This window comes from Triticum dicoccoides, chromosome 1A (genome assembly GCF_002162155.2).
Source record: "Triticum dicoccoides isolate Atlit2015 ecotype Zavitan chromosome 1A, WEW_v2.0, whole genome shotgun sequence".
Taxonomy (NCBI): domain Eukaryota; kingdom Viridiplantae; phylum Streptophyta; class Magnoliopsida; order Poales; family Poaceae; genus Triticum; species Triticum dicoccoides.
Window position 1 is genome coordinate 350547207 of NC_041380.1, and position 25741 is coordinate 350572947.

The 25741-nt window shown below is 47.3% G+C and overlaps 1 protein-coding gene across 2 annotated transcripts; it reads left to right on the forward strand.

Annotated features, from left to right (window-relative positions):
• Positions 1-18420: 18420 nt before the first annotated feature.
• Positions 18421-20864, forward strand: LOC119272413 (glutathione S-transferase U17-like). 2 transcript variants are annotated; one of them, XM_037553915.1, is made up of 2 exons: positions 18421-18796; positions 20806-20864. In XM_037553915.1, the coding sequence occupies exons 1-2, from the start codon at positions 18461-18463 to the stop codon at positions 20818-20820; spliced, it is 351 nt and encodes a 116-aa protein (XP_037409812.1). In that variant the 5' UTR covers positions 18421-18460; the 3' UTR covers positions 20821-20864. The 2 variants fall into 2 exon arrangements, with proteins under 2 accessions (XP_037409812.1, XP_037409806.1); XM_037553909.1 differs by lacking the exon at positions 20806-20864 and adding an exon at positions 20073-20334.
• The last annotated feature ends 4877 nt before the right edge of the window (positions 20865-25741 follow it).

The following is a 25741-nucleotide window of genomic DNA, read 5'->3' on the forward strand; positions in this document are numbered from 1 at the left end:
TATCTATGAATAATATTTGAATCTTCTCTGAACTGTTTTATGTATGATTGGTTATCTTTGCAAGTCTCTTCGAATTATCCATTTGGTTCGGCCAACTAGATTGGTAGTTCTTGCCATGGGAGAAGTGCTTAGCTTTGGGTTCGATCTTGCGGTGTCCTTACCCAGTGACAGAAGGGGCAGCAAGGCACGTATTGTATCGTTGCCATCGAGGGTAACAAGATGGGGTTTATTTCATATTGCATGAATTTATCTCTCTACATCATGTCATCTTGCTTAAGGCGTTACTCTGTTTTTAACTTAATACTCTAGATGCATGCTGGATAGCGGTCGATGAGTGGAGTAATAGTAGTAGATGCAGAATCGTTTCGATCAACTTTTCACGGACGTGATGCCTATATACATGATCATGCCTAGATATTCTCATAACTATGCTCAATTCTATCAATTGCTCAACAGTAATTTGTTCACCCACCATAGAATACTTATGCTCTTGAGAGAAGCCACTAGTGAAACCTATGGCCCCCGGGTCTATTCTCATCATATCAATCTCCATCACTTTAATCTTGCTTTGCTTTTTTAATTTGATTTTACTTTTTACTTTGCATCTTTATACCAAAAATATTATATCTATCAGATCTCACTCTCATAAGTGACCGTGAAGGGATTGACAACCTCTAATCGCGTTGGTTGCGAGTAGCTATCGCTTTGTGCAGGTACGAGGGACTTGAGTGTGGCCTCCTACTAGATTGATACATTGGTTCTCAAAAACTGAGGGAAATACTTACGCTACTCTGTTTCATCATCCCTTCCTCTTCGGGGAAAACCAACGCAAGCTCAAGACGTAGCAAGAAGGATTTCTGGCGCCGTTGCCGGGGAGTCTACGCAAAAAGTCAACATACCAATTTTCAAGTTTTGGGTGAATTCTTTTGATGGATCATGGAACAAGGAGTGGCAAGAGCCTAAGCTTGGGGATGCCCATGTCACCCCCAAGATAATCCGAGGACACCAAGAAGTCAAAGCTTGGGGATGCCCCGGAAGGCATCCCCTCTTTCGTACACTTCCATCGGTAATTTACTTGGAGCTATATTTTTATTCACCAACATGATATGTGTTTTGCTTGGAGCGTCTTGTATTATTTGTGTATTTGTGTCGTAGTATGCCACAGTCATCCTTGTTGTACACACCTTTTGAGAGAGCCATACATGAATTAAAACTTGATAGAATACTCTATGTGCTTCACTTATATCTTTTGAGCTAGATAGTTTTGCTCTATGTGCTTCACTTATATCTTTTGAGATAGATAATTTTACTCTATGTGCTTCACTTATATCTTTTGAGCGTTATAATTGTTCTCTATGTGCTTCACTTAGATCTTTTAGAGCACGGTGGTGGATTTGTTTTAAAGAAACTATTGATCTCTCATGCTTCACTTAAATTATTTTGAGAGTCTCTTAATAGCATGGTAATTTGCTCAATAATAATATGCTTGGCATTCAAGATTTGTGAAACTTTCTTTTGAGTGTGTTGAATACTAAGAAAATATTGAAGCATGATAATTGTTTTGAGATATGGAGGTGATAATATTAAAGTCATTCTAGTTGAGTAGTTGTGAATTTAAAGAATACTTGTGTTAAAGTTTGTGATTCCCGTAGCATGCACGTATGGTGAACCATTATGTGACGAAGTCAGAGCATGATTTATTTATTGATTGTCTTCCTTATGAGTGGCGGTCGGGGACGAGCGATGGTCTTTTCCTACCAATCTATCCCCCTAGGAGCATGCGCGTAATACTTTGCTTTGATACCATCTAGTTCATCATGACACATTCATCATTATCATATTGCTTAGCATGATCATGTAGTTAACATAGTATTTGTGGCAAAGCCACCGTTCATAATTTCTTCATACTTGTCACTCTTGATTCATTATATATCCCGGTACACCGCCGGAGGCATCCATATAGAGTCAAACTTTGTTTTAGAATCGAGTTGTAAATAAATAAAAGTGTGATAATCATCATTCAATAGAGCATTGTCCCAAAAAAGGGAGAAAGGCCAAAGAAAAAAAGAAGGCCCAAAAAAAGAAAATAAATAAAAAGGGGCAATGCTACTATCCTTTTTCCACACTAATGCTTCAAAGTAGCACCATGATATAGTGAGTCTCATATATTGTGCTTCAAAGTAGCACCATGTTCTTCATATAGAGAGTCTCATATGTTGTCACTTTCATATATTAGTGGGAATTTTACATTATAGAACTTGGCTTGTATATTCCAATGAAGGGCTTCCTCAAAATTGCCCTAGGTCTTCGTGAGCAAGCAAGTTGGATGCACACCCACTAGTTTCTTTTGTTGAGCTTTCATACATTTATAGCTCTAGTGCATCCGTTGCATGGCAATCCCTACTCACTCACATTGATATCTATTGATGGGCATCTCCATAGCCCGTTGATACGCCTAGTTGATGTGAGACTATCTTCCCCTCCTTTTTGTCTTCTCCACAACCACCATTCTATTCCACCTATAGTGCTATATCCATGGCTCACGCTCATGTATTGCGTGAAGATTGAAAAAGTTTTGAAAAAGTTAGAGTATGAAACAATTGCTTGTCTTGTCATCGGGGTTGTGCATGATTTGAATACTTTGTGTGGTGAAGATGGAGCATAGCCAGACTATATGATTTTGTAGGGATAACTTCCTTTGGCCATGTTATTTTGAGAAGACATAATTGCTTTGTTAGTATGCTTGAAGTATTATTATTTTTTATGTCAATATAAAATTTTGTCTTGAATCTTTCTAATATGAATATTCATACCACAATTAAGAAGATTTTCATTGAAATTATGCCAAGTAGCACTCCGCATCAAAAATTCTCTTTTTATCATTTACCTACTCGAGGACGAGCAGGAATTAAGCTTGGGGATGCCTGATACGTCTCCAACGTATCTATAATTTTTGATTGCTCCATGCTATATTATCTACTGTTTTGGACTATATTAGGCTTTATTTTCCACTTTTATATTATTTTTGGGACTAACCTATTAACCGGAGGCCCAGCCCAGAATTGTTGTTTTTTGCCTATTTCAGTGTTTCGGATAAACGGAATATCAAACAGAGTCCAAACGGAATAAAATCTTTGGGAACGTGATTTTCTCACTGTCGGTGTCAAAACCGGCGGATCTCGGGTAGGGGGTCCGAACTGTGCGTCTAGGCCGGATGGTAACAGGAGGCAGGGACACGAAGTTTTACCCTGGTTCGGGCCCTCTCGATGGAGGTAAAACCCTACGTCCTGCTTGATTAATATTGATGATATGGGTAGTACAAGAGTAGATCTACCACGAGATCAGAGAGGCTAAACCCTAGAAGCTAGCCTATGGTATGATTGTTGTTGTCTATGTTGTCCTACGGACTAAAACCCTCCGGTTTATATAGACACCGGAGAGGGTTAGGGTTACACAAAGTCGGTTACAATGGTAGGAGATCTGCATATCCGTATCGCCAAGCTTGCCTTCCATGCCTAGGAAAGTCCCTTCCGGACACGGGACGAAGTCTTCAATCTTGTATCTTCATAGTCCAGGAGTCCGGCTGAAGGTATAGTCCGGCTATCCGAACACCCCCTAATCCAGGACTCCCTCAGTAGCCCCCGAACCAGGCTTCAATGACGATGAGTCTGGCGCGCAGATTGTCTTCGGCATTGCAAGGCGGGTTCTTCTCCAAATTCCGTGTACCTGTTGAATAAAGTCCGGCTTCTTGTAAATGTTGCACTCCTCGGCTTCTACGCCCAATAATGGTCATCTCCCACATGTCAAACGAATATGAAAAGTCTGAGTGTTTTTACATTCACACCCCTAGCCGCATAAATGAGCGTCCCTATTTAAGGGGACGAGGATTTAGATCCAAACCACATCTTTCCCCCTTCACGAGTGTTCATCAGAGCGCATCCGACAAAGGTCCATTCCACCATGGCCAGCCATCGCAACTCCTCCTCTCGCCCTTCCTACCCTTAGCCTGGGTACTGGGAGAGATGCTCCGTCCCGCATAGCGAGCTAGTGAAGCTCCAGACCAAGGGATTTCTTCCCCCGGCCTACATGATCCCGGTCGGGGCCGGTCTTGCCATCTATAACGGCGGAAAGCAAGCGGAGAGTGCCCCCAATCCCTACAAAGGAGAGCGGGTATGCCTTGTCACTTATTTAATAAGGGGGCTCGGATTTCCAATCCATCCATTTCTCCGAGGGCTGCTGGAATTCTACGGCCTCCAGCTACACAATCTCACGCCTGCCTCCGTATTGCATATCGCAGGCTTCGTAGCCCTCTGCGAGCTGTATTTGGGCGTCGAGGCTCATTTCGGGCTATGGAAAAGGTTATTATGCCTTGTGCCCCGCTCTAAGGAGGGGTCAATGTATCAAGTGGGCGAAGCCGAAGTGTGGCGCATCGCCGGGACCGGATATCTATCCGGAACCCCAAAGAAGGCGTCCGAAGACTGGCCCTCGGAATGGTTTTATATAGAAGACGTCCCGCTGCCGGATCCTGTCCGGATCGGCCTCCCTAAATTCGACAGTGCTCCCTTAAAGAAGCTCCTAAGCTGGCGTCCACAGAGCCCTCAGAGGGAAAGTGACAGGGACATCATTTACCTGATGGGCTGAATAAGATTGTTAGCCCATTCCGGACTAACCATGATTGGGGTTATGGCCGAATGCATCATGCGGGGGGTGCAGCTGCTTCAGTATAGAAGCCACCCCATGTGGGACTTCAACGGGGAGGACGATGCCACCCGCTACGGCCGTAAGGGGCCGGATTCAGCTGCCGCTCTACTAAAGATCTTGTCCACTTTGTATAAGGGAGAAGACGAGCAATTTCTCCGCGTCAACCCACAGGGCGGATTCTCTATGCACAATCCCCCAAGCTGGGTAAGTGGTCGCATTTACCTGCCCATCCGTTTTGTATTCCAATTGTTAAATATTTAGTCTAACGACTTCAACGCAGGAACTGCACCGGGCTGTTAAGGAAATAAGCAGCCCTCCTCCACAACCCAAGGACCTAGGACGGTCCCTTGACCGGGCCTCTCAAGAGGATCCGGACATATCTGCGGAGCTAATTGATGGAGTGTTCCATCAATTGAGCAAGGACAACACCTTGGAGGCCATTACGGCAGATTACCCAGGGCTAATCCCAGCCTCCCAGGTAACTGAGATCGAAGTCCCAGTACCCCGAATAGGTGTCCATCCTCTCGTGTTTTCAGTTTCCTGACTACAACCGAGTTTTGCAGGGGAGGTTTTTGAGGCGGAAGGCCGAACCTACGGCGACAAGCCAACGAGGGGCCGTAGGGCCCCGTGGGCAGAAAAGAAGTGCAGTCCAGACCGAGGCGTCAGCACAAAGGTATGGCGCGCCCCCCTATCCCAGGTGTTACACCTTCGAGGCACATTGACACTCGTGCTCTCTTCAGGACAAAGAGACCTCGCCGGACTATATCCGGAGAGGCTGCCAATCGCGCCTCCACTAGCCAGGCTCCAAAGCCTGGTCCGGAGGCGGAGGCGAACGCAAGGCGCACGCCAGATGCTCCTCCGATGGAGGATATGGACGGGTTGTCTGCCACCAACTCTAAGGTGGAGAGTGCCATGAACCACAGGCGTCGCCGGACAATTCTACGCGACGCTTGTTTCTCCCAAGGGGCGTTAGATGCCTTCAATTCGGGAGATGCGTACCTCCGTGCCGCTCAAAATGGACTAGCCAGAGCCACGGAGCAATATGTAAAAGACATACGGGTAAGAAAATTTTGGTAATTATATATATACCAGGAGCCCCCGAGACTTGAAACAGTTAGAATAACTGATTTAAGGATCATTTGTTATGCAGGTTCTTATAGAAAAGAATTCCCTACTGTCCAAGGAGCTAGAAGAGTGCAAATACCAACTTGAGGCCGCACTGGCCGCGGCAGGGGAGCCCAAGGAGACCCCCTCTAATAATGTACACTTCGAAAGATAAGTATTTTGCGAAGTACGACATTGGTGTGAATCTGACAAATGAAATTGCAGATGATGCCGGATTGAATCCGGAAAGGCAACACCTCCTATGCCAGCTAAAGGCTGGTGAGAAGGTGCTGACAAAGGTGAGGCGGGAGAAGAACGATCTCCAAGATGCCAACACCAAGCTAGGCATCGAGCTAAAAGATGTTCGTGCCCAGCTGTCAGACTCTGTTAAGGAGAATCAGCGGCTTCGACGCGACATATTTAGTAAGTGCTTGAACGAACCTTTGAAAGAAAGTTCGGCGGGGAAGTCGACTAACAGAGCAATGTTTGTAGGTGTGCTAACAGGTCGTCCTGCAGAGGAGATGCCCGGTTCTACGGGTGACCTTCTTCCCGAGCTCTCGCAACTGCTCGATCGAGTTTGGCAGGCGATGCAAGGCGTCGCCCAGGCCCTGTGGCCATCCATCTCCATGCCCGAAGGTCTTGGAGAGCTTGCGGAGAAGCTAAGGGGAGCACGGCAGCGCTTCCGATTGTGGAAGATATCGGCATGCCGTCAAGGCACTAGGGAGGCCTGGGCCATGGTGAAGACGCGGTACACAAAGGCTGACCCCAACCACATGGCTGAGGTCGGTCCTGTGGGGCCCGATGGGAAGGAGATCCCTGTAAGCTTAGTGTACGGCCAAGTAGAATTGGCCGTAAAGTATTCCTAGCAGGACTGTAAATTAGACAGCCTGTTAGATGGTATTGAAGAGGAATACAATCAGTCAAAATGACTATGTAATGTAATTGACATTTATAATGCCTTCTAGCCGGATTGTAGATCATTTGTCATGGCCGACCTTTTCGCTTCAGCCTCGGGACCTGACGGTCCGGAGTGTGTCCGAATTCCCTTGCGGTTATATAAGAACCGAGGAATGCATGGAGACCAGGCGTAGGGGTCATTAGTGCGTGAACAGACAAGTGCCCGGCTAGTTATGTTGTATTACATGGTTAGTAAGAAACATCTTCCAGGGAGAATAGTTCCGTTAGGGGTTCCTTTCCCTAGGAGGCATGCCCTAAAGTGCATGCCCATTCTGCGAGAAAGACGTGGAAAAAAAGCATCTGGGGGCGCATAAATAAATAGAGAAATGAAAAGATCATCTTTTAGGTCACCGACCGAGTATTCCCTTAAGAACGCTAGCTTTCGGCTTCACCCAGTCTGAGGTACACATCCGGTTGATCCGGCAGTAACAATCGCAGAGGTGCTCCCTTTACCACCTAGCCAAACAATCAGGAACGTAGGGGTAAGCACAGGAGCCAGGCAACCCAGCTTGGCCAAAACTTAAGTCATATCGATGCATATAATGGTGAAATAAAAGGTACATGCGGAAGTGTAACACATGTGTTGGGCATGAGGCCCGTATAAATAAGCTTCTGTTAAAAGAAGCCCCCAGGTTTAATGAGTGCGAATAGCACGTCATGTGATGAGCCTTTAAAGGCTATAAGAGAAAGGAAGGGGAGAAGGAGAGAAATGTATGACAGACATTATATATAGAAAATGGACAGGGGAAGGAGACGAACACAGAGTCCGGTGCTAGGCATAGAATCTTCAGAGACGGGCTGCGTTCCATGGGTTCGGCTCGAGTCGGCTATCCGATGCATCTCGCAGGCGGTACGCTCCACCAGTCAGGACTTGGTCAATTATGAAGGGACCTTCCCACTTGGGCTTGAGTTTGTCCTTTTTCTTGTCCGGCAGGCGTAGAACTAATTCGCCAACGTTGTAAATTTTGGCTCGTACTTCTCTGCTTTGGTATCTTCGAGCCTGCTGTTGATAGAATGCGGAACGGGCTTTTGCCACGTCACGCTCCTCCTCCAATGCGTCCAGACTGTCCTGCCGATCGAGCTCGGCTTCTCTTTCTTCGTACATGCGCACTCGAGGTGAGTCATGAATTATGTCGCAAGGCAAAACTGCCTCTGCGCCGTACACCATAAAGAATGGTGTCTATCCGGTGGTGCGATTCGGCGTGGTCTGCAGCCCCCGGAGTACAGAGTCGAGCTCCTCTACCCAGTGCGTGTTAGATTCCTTGAGGGACCGCACTAACGTGGGTTTGATGCCGCTCATAATAAGACCATTTGCACGTTCGACCTGGTCGTTAGTTTGTGGGTGATAGACGGAAGCATAATCGAGCTTGATGCCCATGTTTTTGCACCAGAGTTTTACCTCGTTGGCCGTAAAGTTTGTGACGTTATCAGTGATGATGCTGTGGGGGACGCCGTAACGGTGTACAACCCCGGATATAAAGTCTATCACAGGTCCGGATTCGGCCGTCTTAACAGGCTTGGCTTCTATCCATTTGGTGAACTTATCCACCATCACCAGTAAGTATTTGTGCTTGTGGGTTCCGCCTTTAAGGGGTCCAACCATGTCAAGCCCCCAGACCGCGAAGGGCCAAGTGATGGGGATAGTTTGGAGGTCAGTGGGTGGCATATGGCTTTGGTTTGCAAAGAGTTGGCAATCGGTGCATTTTTGGACTAAGTCCTGGGCATCTGCCCGGGCCGTCGGCCAATAAAAGCCTGTACGGAAGGCCTTGCTTACAAGGGACTGAGCTGCAGCGTGATGACCACCGAGTCCGCCATGAATTTCAGCCAGGAGGTTCCTCCCTTCCTCTTCGGAGATGCACCTTTGAAGGACTCCGGTAGTGCTTTTCTTATAAAGCTCTCCTTCATGGACTTTGTAGGCTTTGGATCGCCGTACTATGCAGCGTGCCTCATTTTGGTCCTCGAGGAGTTCCTTCCTAGTAAGGTAGGCAGGAATGGTTCTGTCCACGGGGCGATGAAGGCCATTATTACGTGGGCTGAGGGTGTTATTTCATTGGCAGAGCCGCCGATTGTGTCAGAATGTTCGGTGTTGGGCAGTGCGGTTGGATCCGGGCTGTTGTTGTGCGGCTCCCCTTCCCATACTACAGATGGCTTGAACAGCCTTTCCAAGAAGATGTTGGGGGGGACTACATCGCGCTTTGCGCCGATGCGTGCCAGGACATCTGCCGCCTGATTATTTTCCCGGGCTATGTGGTGAAATTCAAGCCCTTCGAACCGAGCTGATATTTTTAGGACGACGTTGCGGTAAGCTGCCATCTTTGGATCTTTGGCGTCGAAGTCTCCATTTATTTGGGATATAGCGAGGTTCGAGTCCCCGCGCACCTCTAGGCGTTGAATGCCCATGGATACTGCCATCCGGAGACCATGTAAAATGGCCTCATATTCGGCTGCATTATTGGAGTCCGTGTACATAATCTGGAGTACGTATTGAACTGTGCCTCCTGTGGGGGACGTCAAAACGACGCCAGCCCCCAGTCCGGCCAACATCTTGGAGCCATCGAAATGCATGATCCAATTTGAATATGTGTCGTACTCTTTAGGGAGTTCGGCCTCCGTCCATTCTGCGACGAAGTCGGCCAAGACTTGCGACTTGATGGCTCATCGTGGCTTATAAGTTATGTCGAACGGGAGGAGCTCGATGGCCCATTTTGCAATCCGGCTCGTTGTGTCACGGTTGTTTATAATGTTGTTAAGTGGTACTTCCGAGGCTACTGTGATTGAACACTCTTGAAAGTAGTGTCGTAGCTTCCGGGATGCCATGAATACCGCGTACGCAATCTTTTGACAATGCGGGTACCATGATTTGCACGAAGTGAGGACAGTGGACACATAATAGACTGGCTTTTGAAGGAGGGATTTGTGTCCATCCGTTTCTCGTTCGACGACGAGTACTGCGCTTACAACCTGATGTGTTTCTGCAATATATAATAGCGTTGGTTCGCCAATGTTTGGCGCGGCCAGGACAGGGTTTGTTGCTAATATGGCTTTTATTTCATCGAGTCCGGCCGTGGCTGCATCCGTCCATTCGAAGTGTTTGGTGCGCCGAAGGAGGCGGTAAAGGGGTAGGGTCTTTTCTCCCAAGCGGGAGATAAAGCGGCTTAGAGCCGCCACGCATTCGGTCAACTTTTGTATTTGTTTGACGTCCTTTGGGATATCCAGTTGCGACAAAGCTCAGATCTTGGCTGGGTTTGCTTCAATTCCTCTACCGGATACGATGAAGCCCAAGAGCTTTCCGGCTGGAACGCCGAAAACGCATTTTTCCGAGTTGAGCTTGATGTCGTATGTTCAGAGGTTATCAAATGTGAGCCTCAAGTCGTCTACTAGAGATTCGACATGTCTTGTTTTGACGACCACATCATCTACATATGCCTCCACTGTTTTGCCGATCTGGTTTGCCAGACATGTCTGAATCATGCGCTGATATGTTGCGCCGGCGTGTTTGAGCCCGAAGGGCATTGTGTTGAAGCAGAATGGGTCGTATGATGTGATGAATGCCGTTGCGGCTTGGTCTGATTCTTCCATCTTGATTTGATGATAGCCGGAATATGCGTCGAGGAAACACAACGAGTCGTGTCCTGCGGTAGCGTCGATAATTTGATCGATGCGGGGGAGGGGGAAGGGATCCTTTGGGCAAGCCTTGTTAAGGTCTTTAAAATCAACGCACAGGCGCCAGAATTTGTCCTTCTTTGGTAACATCACCAGGTTTGCTAGCCAGTCCGGATGTTTTATATCTCTGGTGAATCCGGCCTCCAACAGCTTTGTTAGCTCCTCTCCCATGGCCTGTCTCTTAGGTTCGGAAAAACGCCGAAGAGCCTGTTTGACAGGATTGAATCCTGTTTGGATATTTAAGCTGTGCTCGGCTAGCCTGCGTGGGATTCCTGGCATGTCTGAAGGGTGCCAGGCGAAAATGTCCCAGTTCTCTCGTAGGAACTCTCGCAGTGCAGCGTCTACATCAGGGTTTAACTGTGCCCCGATGGAAGCTATTTTATTGGGGTCCGTTGGATGGACTTGGAATTTGACTATTTCGTCTGCTGGTTTAAAGGAGGTGGACTTGGATCTTTTGTCGAGTACCACATCGTCCCTATTCACCGTAGAGCGCAGCGCAGTCAGTTCCTTAGCCACCAGGGCTTCGGATAGTGCCTCAAGGGCTAGTGCGGCTGTCTTGTTTTCGGCATGGAGTGTTATGTCCAGATCACTAGCGAGAGTGATGATCACGTTGGGCCCGGGCATCTTGAGCTTCATGTACCCGTAATGGGGTATTGCTTGGAAGATTGTAAACGCTTCCCGCCCTAGCAGAGCGTGATAACCGCTGCTGAATGGAGCCACATGGAACGTGACCTCTTCGGACCTGTAATTATCCGGCATGCCGAACACCACATCTAGTGTGATTTTTCCTGTACAGCGCGCTTCCCGACTGGGGATTATTCCTCTAAAGGTTGTGCTGCTTCGCTCAATGCGGTTCCAGTCTATTTCCATTTTTTTGAAGAGTTTCCTCATAAATGAGGTTAAATCCGCTGCCGCCGTCCATGAGTACCTTGGTAAGACGAAAGCCGTCCACTATTGGACTGAGGACCAATGCGGCTGGTGCTCGGGCTGTTCGGAATTTAGGTTCATCACTGGCCTTAAAGGTAATAGCCGTGTCACTCCATGGGTTTATTGTTGCTACTTGGTAGACTTCGTCAAGGCTGAGGAGTGTCCTTTTCGCATATTATTTGATGCGAAAGTCTCGAAGACTGTTAATACCGTATTGGTGTCTCTGGGGTGGCTATCTGTGGCCTCCGGAATTAGGAGATTTTCCCCAATTTTGGCCACCTGCCGAAGTATCCAACATGCTCTAAGGCTGTGAGTTGGTGCGGCATCCTCTGTACTGTGAATTTTATAGGGTCCATTAAGCCATCCTTCCAATATGGTTCCATGCCCTGTAGAGGGTTTTTGCTTTTTGGTGTTTGACCCAGGTGTCTGGCGATGATGCACCTGTTTATTTCGGATTGGGTTTGTATTCAGGGTCGGATCGTCCCAAAATTTTATTTCGATTTTCCAGGCGCTTTCCATCGCATTGTACTTTCGTACGATGGACACTAAGTCAGCGACGCGTGTAATATCACGGCGACTTATGGCGTTGAGGATTCCCTTGTCCGTGCAGTTATTGCAAAAGATTGAGATTGCGTCTTCCTCGCGGCAGTCCTTTATCCTGTTCTTAACCAGGAGGTGGCCCAGTAATGATGTACTGTTTCTTTGGGCTCTTGCCTAATTTGGGATAGATCGCCAATGTTCGGGTGGGTGGGTGGAATTAGATCCGAAACCTCACCCCATCTGAGGCTCAAAGGCCGAGGAATTTTCGAACTTGAAAATTTGGATTCCTGGATGTTGTCCAATGAATCCAGTCCGTCGCCTGACTCTAAGTTCAGGTTTTGAGTAATATCCTCCCCTCCGCGGGTATCCGGCTTGGAGGGATCGGGAATCCGGACGTAGCTAGTCCTTAAGATAGATGAAGGGTCGCCGCACTATCCCTCTACCACGGCAACGTGATGGGTGACTTGGGGAGAGTTAATCTCTTTCAGATCGGGTTTAGGCCCAATCTGGTCGTAATCCGTAGCGACTCCCAGGGCGGCAATGCGATCCAAGAGCTCATTTATGGAGGAGAGCTCCATTGGATCCAACTGCTCGACGAGTTCCGAGCTGACATGAAGATTGTTTTCGATGGCTCAAGAGGTCATCGTCGGCGCAGAAGCCGAACAGGCGGTCATAAGAAAATCACCTAGTCGGAGGGTTTGGCCGACAGCCAAAGCTCCCTTAGCAACGGTGCCGTCTTTAAAGACGGGGCGAGGCATCCTTCCTAATGGTGATGACACAGAGGAACTCTCAACGAAAGCACCAATGTCGGTGTCAAAACCGGCGGATCTCGGGTAGGGGGTCCCGAACTGTGCGTCTAGGCCGGATGGTAACAGGAGGCAGGGGACACGAAGTTTTACCCAGGTTCGGGCCCTCTCGATGGAGGTAAAACCCTACGTCCTGCTTGATTAATATTGATGATATGGGTAGTACAAGAGTAGATCTACCACGAGATCAGAGAGGCTAAACCCTAGAAGCTAGCCTATGGTATGATTGTTGTTGTCTATGTTGTCCTACGGACTAAAACCCTCCGGTTTATATAGACACCGGAGAGGGTTAGGGTTACACAAAGTCGGTTACAATGGTAGGAGATCTGCATATCCGTATCGCCAAGCTTGCCTTCTACGCCAAGGAAAGTCCCTTCCGGACACGGGACGAAGTCTTCAATCTTGTATCTTCATAGTCCAGGAGTCCGGCTGAAGGTATAGTCCGGCTATCCGAACACCCCCTAATCCAGGACTCCCTCACTCACCGAACGTGATCCAGGAGACTTGGACCCTGCTCCAAGGAACAAAAGAGGCGGTCACGAGGGTGGGCCCCCCTAGGGCGCTCCCCCTGCCTCGTGGGCCCCTCGTTGCTCCTCCGGCGTACTTCTTCCTCTTATATATACACACGTACCCCCAAACGATCAGAAGAGGAGCCAAAAACCTAATTCCACTGCCGCAACTTTCTGTATCCACGAGATCCCATCTTGGGGCCTGTTCCGGAGCTCCGCCGGAAGAGGGCCGTCATCACAGAGGGCTTCTACATCATCATAGCCCCTCCGATGAAGTGTGAGTAGTTTACCTCAGACCTTCAGGTCCATAGTTAGTAGCTAGATGGCTTCTTCTCTCTCTTTGAATCTCAATACAAAGTCCTCCCCCTCTCTTGTGGAGATCTATTCGATGTAATCCTCTTTTTGCGGTGTGTGTTTTGAGACCGGTGAATTGTGGGTTTATGATCAAGTCTATCTATGAATAATATTTGAATCTTCTCTGAATTCTTTTATGTATGATTGGTTATCTTTGCAAGTCTCTTTGAGTTATCCGTTTGGTTTGGCCAACTAGATTGGTAGTTCTTGCCATGGGAGAAGTGCTTAGCTTTGGGTTCGATCTTGCGGTGTCCTTACCCAGTGACAGAAGGGGCAACAAGGCACGTATTGTATCGTTGCCATCGAGGATAACAAGATGGGGTTTATTTCATATTGCATGAATTTATCTCTCTACATCATGTCATCTTGCTTAAGGCGTTACTCTGTTTTTAACTTAATACTCTAGATGCATGCTGGATAGCGGTCGATGAGTGGAGTAATAGTAGTAGATGCAGAATCGTTTCGATCTACTTGTCACGGACGTGATGCCTATATACATGATCATGCCTAGATATTCTCATAACTATGCTCAATTCTGTCAATTGCTCAACAGTAATTTGTTCACCCACCGTAGAATACTTATGCTCTTGAGAGAAGCCACTAGTGAAACCTATGGCCCTGGGGTCTATTCTCATCATATCAATCTCCATCACTTTAATCTTGCTTTGCTTTTTTACTTTGCTTTTACTTTTTACTTTGCATCTTTATACCAAAAATACCAAAAATATTATATCTATCAGATCTCACTCTCGTAAGTGACCGTGAACGGATTGACAACCCGTAATCGTGTTGGTTGCGAGTACTTATCGCTTTGTGTAGGTACAGGGGACTTGAGTGCGGCCTCCTACTGGATTGATACCTTGGTTCTCAAAAACTGAGGGAATTACTTACGCTACTCTGCTGCATCATCCCTTCCTCTTCGGGGAAAACCAACACAAGCTCAAGACGTAGCAATCTCCACGTCCCTCACGCCTCAGGGGCGATCTTGGGCTGTGAGCCGACTGGACTGTGTCTGTAACCATGGATCTGCTGTGAATCCTATTCCGTGACTGAGATACTACTGTGTTCTGCTCACCCGCGGCTCGGAGCAAGGCCCAGATCTGCACCAAACCTCGACCAGCTTCTGACTGAGAAGGTTGAATTGACTCCACTATTCGGGCCGCAACTGCGAGATTCTGGATTGGAGTTCGGTATACCTGAGTCGGAGGTGGAAAAAGTTGACGTCGACTGGATTCGGGAGCCCGCTGCCGAGCACGCTCGTCGAGTGCGCGCTGGAGGTTCTCCAGTCGAGTGCGCTCAGCCAAGTTGGCTAGGCGCGCTTCCTCCAAGGCCTGGGCCTCAGGGGTTTCCCCAACGATAGGAGTATGAAGTGCATCCATGTTCCGGCGGCGAAGTTCTTCTCTCCGCTGCAAAGAGAGGGGTTCGGGGCGGTACTCTTCATGAACACGCGACGGATAACCGCCCCCATCGCCTCCGTCTTCACGGGTGAAGCCAGGAGGACTGCGTGGTCCATTGACCATAAAAACTTCCACCGCTGGGTCGCTGCTGTCGCATTCGGATGCAGTCTCTATAGAGCCAGTCGACAGATCGAACAGACCGTAGAGAGTTTCGTCGGGCTTGATTGCCGCGACCTGGGGGGTGGCCGACTGGCGAGCCACCGCATGCCTCACCCACCGCTGAAGCCTTGATCGACCGGAACATTTGCTCCAGCAGGCTGCAGGGAGGGGGGAGGCTACAGGAGCCAACCGATATTGGGTCGACGGCTGCCGCAGGAGGACGCTGCGGACACACGCGCGAAAGTGCATTGCCCCGCGGACGGGGAGTGCGTCAACGTCGAGTGGAGCCTCTTGAAGCCAAGCGGAGTCATCGGCGACAAACACAAGCGCGCCGAGACGGATCTCGCGGCCCTCAGCCAAACCTCTCCCGAAACCATGATGAAGGGGATTGGAAAAATTGCAACTTCTCCAAAAAGTCGCTAACACACCTGCCCCACGGTGGGCGCAAACTGTCGTGGTTCTAAGTCTGACAGTAGAATGGGGGGTAGGAATGTAGAGGCAAGATCTTAGCTATGGAGGAGTTGTACTCGGGAGTTTTACGAGTTCAGGCCCTTCTCGGAGGAAGTAACAACCCTACATCTCGGAGCCCGGAGGCGGTCGACTGGATTATATGCGTGTGTGTTACAGAAAGTGCGAACCCTTGTGCCTGTGGAGGGGGTGGCTTATATAGAGTGCGCCAGGACCCCAGCCAGCCCACGTCACAGAGGGTTTAAGGTACATAAAAGATGGGGCGTTACTGGTAACGCCTGCAATAAAGATATATAATGAGCATTAAAGCTATGACTTAATTCTCGACCGTTGCAGAGTGGAGTGGCTCTAGATCTTCTGGTAGTCGAGTGATTATATGTACAGTCGAGTGTCTTCAGGATTGTCGAGTGGAACATAACTTCATGGTCGAGTGGATGATGATTTTTCTTCGAATGCTCCTGGCACCTTCAGGGATGTCCTTGGGGAGGGTATCTTGAACAGATCCATGACCCTACCCTAGGTACATAGCTTCATCAACTGCTGCCGGGCACATTTCGCCTGTTTGCTCCCACCTTATCCCCAATGACATTACCCACCTTCAATATGCGGACGATACCATTATTATGGTGGAACTTAATGAGGCCTGCCTCACGAACCTGAAATTTATACTCTTATGCTTCGAAGTGCTTTCGGGGCTTAAAATTAACTTCTCTAAGAGCAAAGTGATTGTGACTGGGGTACCTGATATGGAAGCTCAGAGAGTGGCGCACCTCCTGAACTGCTCCTTGGTTCTTACCCTCTCAAATACCTAGGCTTACCAATTTCTCCTCTCAAACTTTTGGCAAAAGATTTCGCCCCGACAGTGGCTAAGGTTGGTAATAGAATATTACCGTGGAGAGGCCGGTACAATTCCCAGGCGGGCAAGGTTTCCCTCACTAATGCGTGCCTCTCCTCCCTCCCGATGTTTCTAATGGGCTTCTATCTCCTGTCCGGAGGGATTCATGCTGGTTTCGATAAGCATAGGGGTGCCTTTTATTGGAACTCCTCTGATAATAAGCGCAAATATAGAATGGTCAAGTGGGATTTGATCTGCAGGCCTAAGAGCATGGGGGGTTTAGGAATCCTTAATACTCTGGTTATGAACAAATGCCTCATGATTAAATGGTGGTGGAAGATTATGTTCCTCGAGGAGCGCCCCATATGGCTTTCCCTCCTCAAAGCCAAGTACTTCCCCTCCTCGAGTCCTATGTTCGCCTCTTCTTCGGGTGGCTCTCAGTTTTGGCGTCAGCTTGTTAAAGTTCGGCCTATTTTTCGATCCCTGGTCAAATTTGTAGTTCGGAATGGTAAGTCTACTCGTTTTTGGTTAGATTGGTGGGTAGGGGACTCCACTCTAGCGGTGGCCTACCTGACCCTGTTTTCTTATTGTACTGACCCCGAGATCTCTATCTTCGAGCTCTCGGTTCAGGGCTGGGTTCTTGACTTCCGACGACCTCTTTCTCCTGTGGAGTTGGATGACTGGCAACGTCTTACTGCCTGTTTCCCCTTGCTCTCAGAGGAAGATGACTCAGTTAGCTGGCCTCACTCTGCTTCTGGGCGCTTCTCAGTGAAATCAGCCTACTCCAAACTTATCTCGGGTGCCCGTACTGCTAAATACAAAGACATTTGGCCTGCCCGTATTCCTCCTAAGATAAATTTTTTTCTCTGGCAAGCTTCTCGTCGTAAACTTCCTACGGCTGATCAAATCAAGAAGAGGAACGGGTCGGGTTCTGACAGATGTGCTCTTTGTGGAGCTATTGAAAACACCGAGCATATATTTTTTCACTGCTCTTTGGCTAAATTTTTCTGGAGCTGCATTAGACTTTGGCTTCATGTTAATTGGAATCCCTCCTCTTTTGAGGACCCGCGGCGTTATGTTAACACTTTAGCAGGGCGATCTAAAAGGGTGTTCTGAGTAGGCTGGGCTGCGATCTGTTGGGCGCTCTGGACTACGAGAAATAAGTTCACTATTGAACACACTTTCCCGGCTAACCCTGTCAGTTGCTTATTTAAAGCCAATATCTTTTTTGCAGCAGTGGAGATCATTGACTAATGGAGGGGACCTAGAGGCCTTCGACGACATGCTATCTATGATGAGATCTACGGCGTCTTCAAGGATGGCTTAGTTTCGGCTTTCTTTGGGAATCTCTGCTGGCCTACGTGCCTTATTTGGCTGGTTGCCATGTACCTGTACTCTTTAACTATGTTGTGGTCGGAGTGTGTTGTTTGGTTGGCTCCGTTGTGACTCTGCCTGGTGGTTTTATTTATAAAGTCGGGCGTATGCCTTTTCTCTAAAAAAAGAAGTGACCTTTCAGTGCAAATTGGAATGGATTCCATAATCACGGTGAAGCTGATCCAAGCTTCAGAGGTTGACAGATCGGTTTACTCGTCCATCGTCAAGGAGATTAGATATCTTATGTCTTTAAGAGAAAATTGTATTACTCATGTTCATCGTAGCCAAAATAAAGTTAGTGATAGCTTATTAAAGCTTTGCTCGTATTGAGGGTAAAACCATGACCTGGTTAGGGGCTGGTCCTCCTGATACTTTGGTATTGGCTGCGATGGATTGTAAGGGTTCTGAAGTTTGAGTAATACAATTTTTCATCCCAAAAAAAAGGGCTCGCATAAGTCATCAAGAAACGTGCGTCCAGCTCACTGGTAGTCTGGTACACAAGTCGAGTGAGGCACGGCTTCAAACCATGACGCAAGCGACGACGTCGAAGCCGTAGTGGCCGACCGCCCCGTCGATGCTTCAAATCCATTCATATAATAGACATACCACACCTCAGCTCAGTCCTCACTGCAGAAACACCACACGATCTGAAAAAACCGACAGAACATGTCGTCGGAGAAGCAGGAGACGGCGGCGGTGCGCGTGCTGGGCAGGTGGCCGAGCCCGTTCGTAATCCGGGTGCTGATAGCTCTTGGGCTCAAGGGCGTGGACCACGAGCTCGTGGAGGAGGAGGCGGGCAACAAGAGCGAGCTGCTGCTCGCCTCCAACCCTGTGCACAAGAAGATCCCCGTGCTCCTGCACCACGGCAGGCCCGTCTCCGAGTCCCTCATCATCGTCCAGTACGTCGACGAGGCCTGGGCCTCCCAAGCCCCGGCGCTCATCCCGTCCGACCCCTACGCCCGCGCGGCCGAGCGGTTCTGGGCCCAGTACGTCGACGACAAGGTAAAAAGACAAGGCAATCCAGTTCCGATTTTTGCTTTGATCCTCTCAGTTCTCTCAGAAACAAAATGATGGTATGAGATTATGCAAGGCGTTCTGAAGGCGGCTAGTGCTAATTCCAAGTGAGCGAACTGTTGTGGGCACTAGACAGCGCTCGATGGCATAGCAAGAATAAGTAACCTGCTGGCTGTTGGTGTAAACCCTCTTTTATTATATGGCAATTGATAAATCTCGAATGTTTGGATTTTAAGGTGGCAATCCAAAAGTTTTTCATGCAACTTTAGTTCACGCAAAGTTGACAAACATGACAATTTTCTGACAAAAAAATAAACTGAGACAAAGTTGTTATGTTTTAACAACTAAAGTTACCACCTCATGTCAACTAAACTTGCCATGAAAAAATGTTTGGGATGACATGCTTAAAATCCGAACATTCAAGATTTATCAGGGTCCTTTTTATATAATGAAGAAAAGAGCTCTCGGTGCAATGCAGCTCGATACTGTTCAGGAATAACTAGAGGAACTTATGATAAGAAAAATAACTACATAAGCCTGCTCGCTTTTTTATGTTTTTATATATAATTAGTTTTTTAATACAGTACAAACTTAGACGTTCATACATACGCACATATATTTACCCTTATGAACGCACGCACGCACATCCTACCTATATAAGCATCTTCGCAAGACTAAGCCAACACATCATCTTTGCCGTGCCCGATCATAACTTCCTTCGTTTGGCCTCTACTTTGTAGCTGCGCAATCATTTGTGTAACAGACCCGGAGTTTATCCGTTTATCCTAAATTAGAATTAGATTTTTATTTTACTTTTTCCATCATCATTGCACCAGACTCATCTCATAAACCTATTCACCAAAAAAAACTCATCTCATAAACCTTGCATTAGCATCATATTGCATTCAATGAAATGAAGATTTAATTAACTCTCAGTTTTTTATTAAAAACCCTAAAACCCTGATTATGCCAATTGTCCTAAATGCTCTTTCTAAACCATGATTTTTTTTTGGCAATGGCCTCATATTTGTTATGTAGGCGCTAGCAATTGTTTAGTGATTAGAAGGACATTTTTTGGATTTTTGGATTAAATCCTAATATTAATATTTATGGATTTAATTTCATATAAAATATAAATGGGTGCCCAAGAATGTTGAATTTTGTGTGAGGCTTGGAGTAAGCCCTTTGAGGTTGAATTCATTTTAAGCCCCCAAACCTATTTTAAGTAGGACCCCTACCAATTTATTTAATAAACACAATGCAGGCACTATTCACAAACGGGTCAGGACAGCTAATCAGGAGATGTAGTCTAACTAACTGTCGTCAGCAGGCGCAACTTAGGGTCTCCACACCAAAGCAAGCCCAAATCCAGGTTTATTAACTTTCATTGTATGAGTTGTATCTTGGTAGAAAGAACTGTTGTATTCATTCCACTGGTAGAAAAAGGGTCAAACGTGAAGCACATTAGTGCCGGTTTGAATTTGAGCCGACACTAATCTGTACATTAGTGCCGGTTCCAACGGCTAGCCGGGCTGCTCTCATTAGTACCGGTTCGTGGTGAACCTTTAGCACCGGTTCGTGCCACGAACCGGTACTAAAGTGAGTGGTGGCAGGATGTTGTCAGTCCGAGGCCCCTCCAGCACCTTTAGTACCGAGTCGTATCACGAACCGGTACTAAAGGTCGTCCTACATAGACCCTTCATCCACCTGAGCTCGCTCTGTTCTTTCCCTTTCCCCTCTCCTCTCTGTTCTTTTCCCTTTTCCTCTCAAGCTCATCACACATTTTGCCCAAGATTTGAAGGCCCCCATCCATTCAAATGATCACAAAGGTTAGCAACTTTTTCCTTTCATCTCTCATTGCTAGATTAGCTCGTGCAGTGCTTTATATAGTGATTGATTTTTGAGTTTAGTAATTTGGGAGGAATTATATATATGTGCTAGTATTTGATTTATATGCAATTTGAGGTCAAAAATAACACTTAGTTTTGCATATGTAGGTGTGGTTTACTTAGTACCTTCTAAATCTCCGTCGTAACCACCGTCGATCGCTTGCAACGTCCTGTCGCCGGCACCACCTTGTGATGAGCCTCTTGTTCATGAAGTTTTATATAAAAAAATGATGTTTGTGTGATTTGGATATATAGTTACTCGTATAATTATCTTACCCATACGTTGTTTGTTATGCATAGTGCCATGGTTTTGATATCCGTCCCCGTCGGCCCTCGTCTGGGTTATGATTCGGATGTGGTATATTCTCTTTTAAAACTATTCATTGCATTTCGTGTTCATGACAAATTATGCCCATCAAGTTGACATAGATATTTGTATGTAGGAGGTAGTTGAACCCGAAATTCCAACTGACCCTATTGTCGAGAGGTTAAATTTAGTTGAAAGAGAAAACGAGGATTTGAAGGAAAAATTGAAAAGAATTGAGGGGGAGAAGATGGAACTGGAGTTGCATGTTGCCGATGTCGTCGATGATCACAAGATTAAGATGGAGAAAATGCGCTTGAAGATTAGAAAGATTAGAAAATATGCCATTCATAGTGAGGCTTGGTATCATTATGCTGTTGGATCAATTGTTACCTTAGTTGCGATCTTGATCGCATTTGTTGTTGCATTTAAATTCTTTAGCTAGAGAGTTATTTGTTTGTTGCATTTAAGTGTTGTATGATCTTTATGTATGAACTTTATGTATTGTATTAATTTGATGTTTTCGGTGCTGTGTATTAAAGATGAGCCGGCAATGGATGTACGATGACCGATGCTCTCCCGAGTTCATTAATGGCGTGCGTACTTTTCTGCTTGCGGCTGGGGCAAACAAGCGAGCAGATGGTTTTATGCATTGTCCATGTGCTGGCTGTAAGAATGGTCGCAATTACTCTACGTCAAGAACCATTCACGTCCACCTGTTTGAGTCCGGTTTCATGCCCCACTATAATGTTTGGACCAAGCATGGAGAAAGAGGGGTTATGATGGAAGACAATGAAGAAGAAGAGGACGACGACAGCTATCCTGGCCATGGGTTCCCTGAATACGATGATATAACAATGAGGGAAGAAGCTAAGCCGGTAATGCGGGAAGAAGCTGAGCCGGCAATGCGGGAAGAAGCTGAAGAAGAGGCATCGGATGAGCCCGTTGATGATCTAGGTCGGGCCATTGCCGATGCAAAGAGAAACTGCGCAAGTGATTTGGAGAAGAAGAAGTTGCAGCGCATGTTAGAGGATCACAAAAAATTGTTGTACCCGAATTGCGTAGGTGACAAGAAAAAACTGGGCACCACACTGGAATTGCTGCAATGAAAGGCAGAGAATGGTGTATCTGACAAGGGATTTGGAAAGTTGTTGGTAATGATAAAGGATATGCTTCCAAAGGACAACGAATTGCCCGAGAGTACGTACCAAGCAAAGAAAGCTGTCTGCCCTCTAGGGTTAGAGGTGCAGAAGATACATGCATGCCCTAATGATTGCATCCTCTACCGCGGTGAGTACGAGGATTTGAACGCTTGCCCGGTATGCGGTGCATTGCGCTATAAGATCAGCCGCGATGACCCTGGTGATGTCGAGGGCGAGCGCCCCAGGAAGAAGATTCCTGCCAAGGTGATGTGGCATGCTCCTATAATACCACGGTTGAAACGTTTGTTCCAAAACAAAGAGCATGCCAAGGCGATGCGATGGCACAGAGAAGACCGTAAGAAAGACGGAAAGTTGAGAGTACCCGCTGACGGGTCGCAGTGGAGAAAAATCAAAAAAAGTACAGGAAGGAGTTTGCAGATGACGCAAGGAACGTATGGTTTGGTCTAAGCGCAGATGGCATTAATCCTTTTGGGGAGCAGAGCAGCAACCATAGCACCTGGCCTGTGACTCTATGCTTGTATAACCTTCCTCCTTGGTTGTGCATGAAGCGGAACTTCATTATGATGTCAGTGCTCATCCAAGGCCCTAAGCAACCCGGCAACGACATTGATGTGTACCTAAGGCCATTAGTTGAAGAACTCTTGCAACTCTGGAATGGAACAGGTGTACATGCGTGGGATGAGTACATGGGGGGAGAATTTGACCTAAAGGCGTTGCTGTTCGTGACCATTAATGATTGGCCTGCTCTCAGTAACCTTTCAGGACATACAAACAAGGGATACCGTGCATGCACGCACTGTTTGGACGATACCGACAGTATATATTTGGCTAATTGTAAGAAGAATGTGTACCTGGGACATCGTCGATTTCTTCCGAGAAGGCATCCCGTAAGAAAGAAAGGGAAGCATTTCAAAGGTGAGGCGGATCACCAGACGAAGCCTCGCCACCGTACTGGTGCTGATGTACATGATATGGTCAAGGATTTGAAGGTGGTCTTTGTTGGAAATATGCCCTAGAGGCAATAATAAATTAGTTATTATTATATTATATTTCATTGCTCATAATAATCGTTTATTATCCATGCTAGAATTGTATTGATAGGAAACTCAGATACATGTGTGGATACATAGACAACACCATGTCCCTAGTAAGCCTCTAGTTGACTAGCTCGTTGATCAACAGATGGTTACGGTTTCCTAACCATGGACATTGGATGTCGTTGATAACAGGATCACATCATTAGGAGAATGATGTGATGGACAAGACCCAATCCTAAGCCTAGCACAAAGATCGTGTAGTTCGTATGCTAAAGCTTTTCTAATGTCAAGTATCATTTCCTTAGACCATGAGATTGTGCAACTCCCGGATAACGCAGGAATGCTTTGGGTGTACCAAACATCACAACGTAACTGGGTGGCTATAAAGGTTCACTACAGGTATCTCCGAAAATGTCTGTTGGGTTGGCACGAATCGAGACTGGGATTTGTCACTCCGTGTAAACGGAGAGGTATCTCTGGGCCCACTCGGTAGGACATCATCATAATGTGCACAATGTGATCAAGGAGTTGATCACGGGATGATGTGTTACGGAACGAGTAAAGAGACTTGCCGGTAATGAGATTGAACAAGGTATCGGGGTACCGACGATCGAATCTCGGGCAAGTATCGTACTGATGGACAAAGGGAATTGTATACGGGATTGATTGAATCCTTGACATCGTGGTTCATCCGATGAGATCATCGTGGAGCATGTGGGAGCCAATATGGGTATCCAGATCCCGCTATTGGTTATTGACTGGAGAGTTGTCTCGGCCATGTCTGCATGACTCCCGAGCCCGTATGGTCTACACACTTAAGGTTCGATGACGCTAGGGTTATAGGAAATAGATGTACGTGGTTACCGAATGTTATTTGGAGTCCCGAATGAGATCCCGGATGTCACGAGGACTTCCGGAATGGTCTGGAGGTAAAGATTTATATATGGGAAGTCATCATACGGTCACCGGAATAATTCGGGGGTTACCGGTATTGTACCGGGACCACCGGAGGGGTTCCGGGGGTCCACCGGGAGGGTCCACCTGCCCCGGAGGGCCCTATGGGCTGTATGTGAAGAGGGACCAGCCCCTTAGTGGGCTGGGCGCCTCCCCCCCTAGGGCCCATGCGCATAGGGTTTGGGGGAACCCTAAAGGGGGGGCGCCCCCCTTGCCTTGGGGGGCAAGGCAACCCCCCTTGGCCGCCGCCCCCTCCTCAGATTGTATCTGAGGGGGCCGGCCCCCCTCTCCCTTGCCCCTATATATATGTGGGGGTTGGGAGGGCAGCCGCACCCAAGTTCTGGCGCAGCCCTCCCCTCTCCCAAGTCCTCCTCGTCTCTCGTAGTGCTTGGCGAAGCCCTGCTGGAGTCCCGCACTCCTCGACCACCACCACGCCATCGTGCTGCTGCTGGATGGAGTCTTCCCCAACCTCTCCTTCTCCTCTTGCTGGATCAAGGCGTAGGAGACGTCACCGGGCTGTACGTGTGTTGAACGCGGAGGTGCCGTCCGTTCGGCACTAGGATCATCGGTGATTTGGATCACGACGAGCACGACTCCATCAACCCCGTTCACTTGAACGCTTCCGCTTAGCGATCTACAAGGGTATGTAGATGCACTCCCCTTCCCCTCGTTGCTAGATTACTCCATAGATTGATCTTGGTGATGCGTAGAAAATTTTAAATTTCTGCTATGTTCCCCAACAGTGGCATCATGAGCTAGGTCTATGCGTAGTTTCTATGCACGAGTAGAACACAAAGCAGTTGTGGGCATCGATTTTGTCAATTTACTTGTCGTTACTAGTCTTATCTTGATTCAGCGGCATCGTGGGATGAAGCAGCCCGGACCGACCTTACACGTACGCTTATGTGAGACTGGTTCCACCGACTGACATGCACTAGTTGCATAAGGTGGCTAGCGGGTGTCTGTCTCTCCCACTTTAGTCAGATCAGATTCGATGAAAAGGGTCCTTATGAAGGGTAAATAGAAATTGGCATATCACGTTGTGGTTTTCGCGTAGGTAAGAAACGTTCTTGCTAGAAACCTATAGCAGCCACGTAAAAACTTGCAACAACAATTAGAGGACGTCTAACTTGTTTTTGCAGCATATGCCTTGTGATGTGATATGGCCAAAAGGTTGTGATGAATGATATATGTGATGTATGAGATTGATCATGTTCTTGCAATAGGAATCATGACTTGCATGTCGATGAGTATGAAAACCGGCAGGAGCCATAGGAGTTGTCTTAATTTATTTATGACATGCGTGTCAACATAAACGTCATGTAATTACTTTACTTTATTGCTAAAGCGTTAGCCATAGTAGTAGAAGTAATAGATGACGAGACAACTTCAAGAAGACACGATGATGGAGATCATGGTGTCATGCCGGTGACAACGATGATCATGGAGCCCCGAAGATGGAGATCAAAAGGAGCAAAATGATATTGGCCATATCATATCACTATTTGATTGCATGTGATGTTTATCGTGTTTTACATCTTATTTGCTTAGAACGACGGTAGCTTAAATAAGATGATCCCTCACTA

Bases quoted from the DNA above. Each gene is read 5' to 3' on its own strand.
- LOC119272413 (XM_037553909.1), top strand. From the start codon at position 18,461: ATGTCGTCGGAGAAGCAGGAGACGGCGGCGGTGCGCGTGCTGGGCAGG. The intron at 18,797-20,072 runs GTAAAAAGACAA...AACACAATGCAG, and splicing joins CCCAGTACGTCGACGACAAG to GCACTATTCACAAACGGGTC.